The 6,262-nt window shown below is 48.5% G+C and overlaps 1 protein-coding gene across 3 annotated transcripts in view; it reads left to right on the top strand.

Moving 5' to 3' along the window:
* Window positions 1-1,426: 1,426 nt before the first annotated feature.
* Window positions 1,427-6,262, top strand: part of LOC100736189 (solute carrier family 22 member 1) — a 40,056-nt gene continuing 35,220 nt past the window's right edge. The window contains exons 1-2 of one of the 3 annotated variants that reach the window (XM_063233100.1): window positions 1,427-2,098; window positions 5,960-6,063. In XM_063233100.1, the coding sequence (XP_063089170.1) occupies window positions 1,688-2,098; window positions 5,960-6,063 (515 nt within the window). In that variant the 5' untranslated portion in view covers window positions 1,427-1,687. The remainder of the gene's footprint in view (window positions 2,099-5,959; window positions 6,064-6,262) is intronic. The other 2 variants (XM_013148880.3, XM_003466328.4) reach the window with 2 other exon arrangements.

The raw sequence follows: 6,262 nt of genomic DNA, 5'->3' as shown, positions 1-6,262 counted from the left end.
AGCAGAGCCTGAACAGGAAGCACAATCTCTGCAGAAGGACAGAGCCCAGCTCACCCCTCCAGGCTGCACATGCATTCTGAGCCCAGAGTGCAGGGTTACCCCATCACTGCATAATAACCTCGCCACAAGCATGTCAGTGCAAAGCCACATAGTCCTATCTGTCATTATCTGTGGGTTGGATTGGAAAGGTGGCTACAGCCTCACGGTAACACTTGTCTGGAGAAAGCAGCTCTTCTGAGCCCATTTGGTTGTGGTAAGATCCAGTCCCTGCAGCGGAAGAACTGAGTGTCTCAACTTCTTGCTGGTGACCTGCTGGCGCTCCCTCAGTTCCTTGTCATATGGGCCTCCCAAAAGGTGACTCCCTTCAGCAAGCCTGCAAAGGAGAGAGATTCCAAAAAAGTGGACATTACAATCTTATGTGACACAATCGTGTGTGTGTCAACATGACCTTTGCTGTTTTCACTGGTTTCAGGAAAATTACAAGGATGTGAACAGAAGGTGGGGTGTTCGGAGTCACTCATGGTACCTGCCATATTCTGCTTCTCTCTCTCATCTGCTCTGTCCTGCTCACCTTGTAGGACAAATGGGCTGAGGGGCCAGTGTTAGGGTTCCCCTAGGCCCTTGTGCTGGCTGCTGTGACTGCCCCAGAAATTGTTTCTTTGCAAGTCGATCTCCTGTTCTGGGCTGTACACTGCTTAACAATGGGAACCTTCTCATTTCTGCAGCCTGGAGCCCACCACAGTGCCTGAAATGTGTAGGCATAAGCCAGAAACAACTAGTGAAGAGTCTTCAGGGAGCCATGGGCCCTTGCTCTGGAGTGGGACAGGTTCAAGTTCTACAGCACTGGATGGTGACAGAGACTTTACTGCCTTACTGTCTATTTTCCCAGGAGTAGAATGAGAATAATGACAGCGTCCATCTCAAAGGCCACAGTGAGAATGAATCAGATGACAAACTCGATCCTGGATCCATGCTCCAAAAACACAAGCTGGTATTACTGTTAGGATGGTCCCTGGGTGGCCTGTGGTCTTTTGCTGCCCATTTTTTTTCCCATGAATTTTTATCCTAAATCCTTCTCAATTGACTGGCCCAATGTCCATAGAAGCAATAAACTGTGCTCAATCAAGTTGTGCAGGGGCATAGACCCTACTCTGTTGAGAACAATAAACTGCTATGGGAATAGTTGGTTTGCTACCTTTGATTCATCTGGGTTATAAAAACCTTTTTATTGTGCAAATAGTCAATTTGCTACCTTTGATTTATCTAGGTTATAAAAAGCTCTTTGTTGAATTATCTTATCACTCCATCGTGCTGTGTAAGTTTACTACTTTTGATTTATCTAGACTATAAAGTCCTTTACCAGAGACTCTGTTTTGAAGGGCCCTGCGAGATGGCACATGGTTATAGGCTCTCTTCTTGCTGTGTGGAGGAACTCATTGCTTTCAGGCCTCAGCTTCCCAGCAAAGCAAACAAAGCAACCAGCCAGCCTCGTGTCTTCTACCCTTGCCCTTGTGCTGGCACCACGGGGTAAAAGGTTATTTCTGGTTGGTTGTTTTCCTGATGTATCATGGTTGGACAGCAACTTGACTTCCAATCACCCTATTCCAAGAGCTTCAGAGGAGACCTTAAATGGGGCCACTGCAGCCCAGAACACATCTGGCCAGGTTGATGAGAGCGCTGCCCAAACATGCCCACCGTGGATGATGTTCTGGAGCAGATTGGGGAGTTTGGCTGGTTCCAGAAGCAAGTTTTTCTGATCCTGTGCCTGATCTCAGTTGCTTTAGCCCCCATCTATGTGGGCATTATCTTTCTGGGCTTTACTCCTGACCACTGGTGCCGGAATCCTGGGGTGGCCGAGCTGAGCCAGAGATGTGGCTGGAGCCTGGCCGATGAGCGCAATTATACAGTTCCAGGCCTGGGGGCTGAAAATGAAATATTCCTCCAGCAGTGCATGCAGTATGAGGTGGACTGGAACCAGAGCACCCTTAGCTGCATAGACCCTCTGTCCAGCCTGGCTGACAACAGGAGCCACCTGCCTCTGGGCCCCTGTCAGCATGGCTGGGTGTATGACACGCCTGGCTCCTCCATCGTCACTGAGGTAAGACCAGACTTTGCATTTTGGATGATGTGTGTGTTTGAGGAATAGGGTGGACGCAGAGCAAGTCCTTTTATTTTTTTTCCAGAAAAGAAGGAAGGCTCCTATCACAGTGTGCTTGGCAGGCACCAGGCTTGGGCTTCCTCTCTCCTTTCTCTCTTTCCCTTAGTGACTTCGGGGTCAACATGTTTAGGACTGTCACTGGCGATGTCCAGTGTTCCTCCCCTTACTCTGAGCAGCAGCAACCTCTCTGTTCACTAGGCAGAGACGGCACTGGGATGCTGTGAATGGACATCTGGTCTCCACAGCTTCTCTAACAGTGAATTACAATAGAGTCACCTTCCAGGAATGCCCAGCTCCATAGTGATCTAGATGTGAGCCAAGCTTGGGGCATACTTGTTTTCTAGGAATGAGCGATCCACTGTTTGAGATGATCCGAGGCAAGCATTCATCCATCCAGTCTTTCCTCCATGTGTTCATTAAGGGTGTCCCAGCTCCCTCTCCGCCCTACCTCTGGGGGTGATATTGTGAGGGGACAGAGCAAAAGGCTGCCAAGACCCCACCAGGAGCCTTGAGGCTCACAGTGAGAGAGGAGAAGTAGTGGGAGAGATCAGCATTCACTTAACAGCAGCCCAAAACCGCACGGAAGTGCTGTGAGCAGAGCTCAGAGACAATTGTGGGTGTCTTCCTGGGGTGCATTTGAACTGAATCCTGCATGCATTTTGACCAGTAAGGTGAGGGGACAGGTGGGGAGAGGGAGTAAATCCCAGGTCCAGGCCCAGGATAGGGACAGTGACTTTTTGCTACTGTCAGGAGTTATTAAAATGATTCATATTCAGGGGCCTGTAGATGAGGGAGGACAATGTTGACCTTGGGGTCAAAATATGAATTCTTAGGTCACCAGGAAACAAACAGGATCCCCAGTTAAATTTGAATTTCAAAAAACACAGTTTAAAAAGGATAATTAAGCCCTAAATATTGTATGATATTATATGTTGATAATGGGGCCTGGGTTTATGAATGCAAATATTGCATGGGGATATACTTATTCTAAAAACTGTCTACCTGAAATTTAAATTTACATGGGCACTTCACATTTTAGTTTACTAAATGTGGCAACCCTACCTCAGTGCCGTATGAAAGTTTGGTCTTATCCAGGCAGACGAGCAAGGCAATTCTAATTGGATCTGGGGAATGGTTCAGAAGCAGAATGGTGGTGGGAGTAGAGGCTTGCAAGAGGTAAAAAGATGCACAAGGCAGCCAAGAAGAGAAAGCAGATGAAAAATATCACTCAACATGGCTGCCATGGGAACAAAGGCGTCACTTTAAGAGGTATGATATTGCACAGGGAGAAGGAGAACCCAACATGGCTGAAAGTTTTAACCTGGGGAGGTGCAGGCAAGGGAAGGTAGTGAGTACCGAGTGGGACCTCAGAGAAGTAGCAGCCTGGAGAGGTGCAGAGGTGGTGACCTGTGGCAGCAGGAATGGGAAGGAGGGGACACACATAAGAGGAGAAAAGGGTTTTAGAAGGGATGTCCTAAGAACAAATGACGCCAAGAGCAAGTGCTTTGTTGAAGGTTTTGGAAGTCCTGGAACTCTTCTTGACAGGTCCAATGAGGGTTACAGGAGAAAAAGCGCCCCCTGGCTGTGTTGGCTTTGAAAGGTAGTGGGATGAATTTGGGAATATTCAGAGATAAATAGAAGTGTGGGGTGAAGCAGGGTGGAAGGGCCCTCTTGATTCCAAATGTCCTGGGCTCTTGAACAAATGTTATAAATTGCACTTTATTTTATTTTTTGATACTGGGAATTGAACGCATGACCTCATGCTTGCCAGGTAGATGCTGTGCTGCCGAGCTACATCCTTGACCCTTATCTTGTACTTTAATTTTCCCTTCCTACTGCCTTCAAACTGCCTTTGCCCAACTCCTTACCCTAAACTGAGGATTAGTATTGGAGAACGATCTGTAGTTATTTATTTCTGCAGGACTAATTTTTAACTTAGCATTGCCTTGGACATTGGAGCTTGTTTAATGGAAGGCCCTTGTTTCAACACCAAGTTTAACCTCCCTCTCTGAGGCTTAGTGACTGGAATCACGTAGCTGCCTGTGAAAGAAAAGTGGTATTTGATGGATTTTGACTCCCCTCATGTAGAGATTCTGCTGTAATTGTCATGGCGTCAGCCACAGCCCTGTACCAGGCTAGGGACCCACTGGTTTCATCCACTGCAAGTGTCAAACAAGAGGGTAAGGTCTTGGGCAGAAAGGAGAAGTTGGTTGTGTCCATTTGTCCAAACTTGCCTGGTCCTACAAGTCATCTGCATTTCCGTTCATGATCTACTGAGGCAGAATCCACTAAGAACAGATACTTAACAGGGACTCTGTGTGAGTCTCGGGATAAGGCAAGCTGGTAACCATTGGTCCCATTGATTTAAATACTGGGCTGGAAAGAGTTGCCTGAGCCTTGGTGAAACCTTGGCAGGAGCACTGAACACAGGGAGCCCCTCCTCTTCCCTGCCTTATGCAATCCAACTTCTCTGTGGGGCTATGTCGATTTTTCTCAGGGTATTTTTCTCCACCCTGAGTGCAGTGGCTGGGATGAATTTGGTATTGAGAAGATATAGCAGGGTTGCAAGCCATGTGGGGGCACAGTTAATCCTCCATGGGTATTGACAGTGGAAAAATAAGATGCATGTCCTGTTCAGGGAGCTGCCTGGCTCCACACACCATTCTCAGACAAGGTGGTAACCTGGGACTTAGAAAAAGGCACAGAACAATACACGGTGCCTTGAAAGACTGGAAGAACAGTGAAGAAGGGGACAGGCTGAGGCCCAGTGACTTTGGAGATACATAGGACATTGTCCTGGATGAGGAAGGACACACAGAGACTGTTGGAGACACAGAATCTTGGATAGCCAGACAATACCGTGGAATGATCTGTCCTCTTGGTTAGGTGGAACAACAAATCCAAAGCAAAGACATGCAGAGAGACAGGAAGAGAAGGAAGCCAACAGTGGGCTGTGCCAAAAATGGGCAGGGGGTGGGAGGCCCCAGCTCCGGCCTGCCCACCTCCTGGAATCTCCATTCTGCCTTGCTTAGCTCTGAAGAACTGACCTTGCTGGTCCAGGCTTTGCAGCATGCTTGGGCACGTGCTAGAGTCACCCCGTGCTTAGGGCCAGAGAAGCCCGAGTGGCCTGCTTCTTCCAGGCCTCTGCGTTTCCCAAACCCAGGCCACACAGGCACTGCTCTCACAGTCCACATCCTTGTCCTTTGCTCTGTCCCCTCTCCTGGCTCTTGGCAGGAGGGACCTCGAGTCTCATCCTATCTCTCAGGCCCCCAAGCCATGTTGCTGGTGAGCCAGCTGTCCCCAAGATGCCCTGTAGGTCACAAAATTTATTTCATTAAATACACAATAACTAATACATAATTAATGAAGTCTCTTTGACCAACCCTGGGAACATGTTATAATTCTTTGCCTTTTTGAGAACGTACTTGGCTGCATTTGTTTTTAGATAACTTTCCTGGCAGCTACGACTCCTCTGAGAAGGTTTGTCTGTGTTCTTCTCCCTTCTCAGAAGTTTCTTACTTTGATGGCCAGCTTCCTTTGACAAAGCTCTTGACAACTTCTGCTTTGGTTAACACCTAAAGAGGGTGACATAAAGGTGCTCAAAATATGTTTCTACTTCCTGAGAGTCACTAGCAACCTTAAATTGTGTCTTAGGAAAATGTAATTAAAGTAGGTGAAATTGCTGGGAGAGCCCAAGTTTTATGTCAAGTGTTTGCCTTATCCAAGGGAGGAGAGAAGCGTGGGGTCCCCACTAATACACAGTCTGTGTTCCCGCCCCTCTCGACATGGTGTGGCCGGCAGTTTAACTTGGTGTGTGCAGATGCCTGGAAGGTGGACCTCTTTCAGTCCTCCGTGAGCTTGGGCTTCTTCCTCGGCTCCCTGGGCATTGGCTACATCGCAGACAGGTAGGTCAGGGCAGGTGAGTGAAATACACCCTCCACGCTTGAGGACCCTAGGATCTGGGGCAGGGGTGGAGAACGCGGTGGGTGGGGCTCCACTGCAGAATTTGCTGGGGGTGAGGCATGTTGGGACTGCTGTGGGCTGCAGGCAGAGACGAGTGCAAACACAGGTCGTACAGTGGGGTGGGACACAGAGACTGGGGAC

The sequence above is a fragment of the Cavia porcellus genome, unplaced genomic scaffold (assembly GCF_034190915.1).
Source record: "Cavia porcellus strain 051 isolate PalLab524CR breed Dunkin Hartley unplaced genomic scaffold, mCavPor4.1 scaffold_22, whole genome shotgun sequence".
Taxonomy (NCBI): domain Eukaryota; kingdom Metazoa; phylum Chordata; class Mammalia; order Rodentia; family Caviidae; genus Cavia; species Cavia porcellus.
Note: the sequence above shows the minus strand (reverse complement) of the source record. Positions and strands in the feature narration are given on the sequence as shown.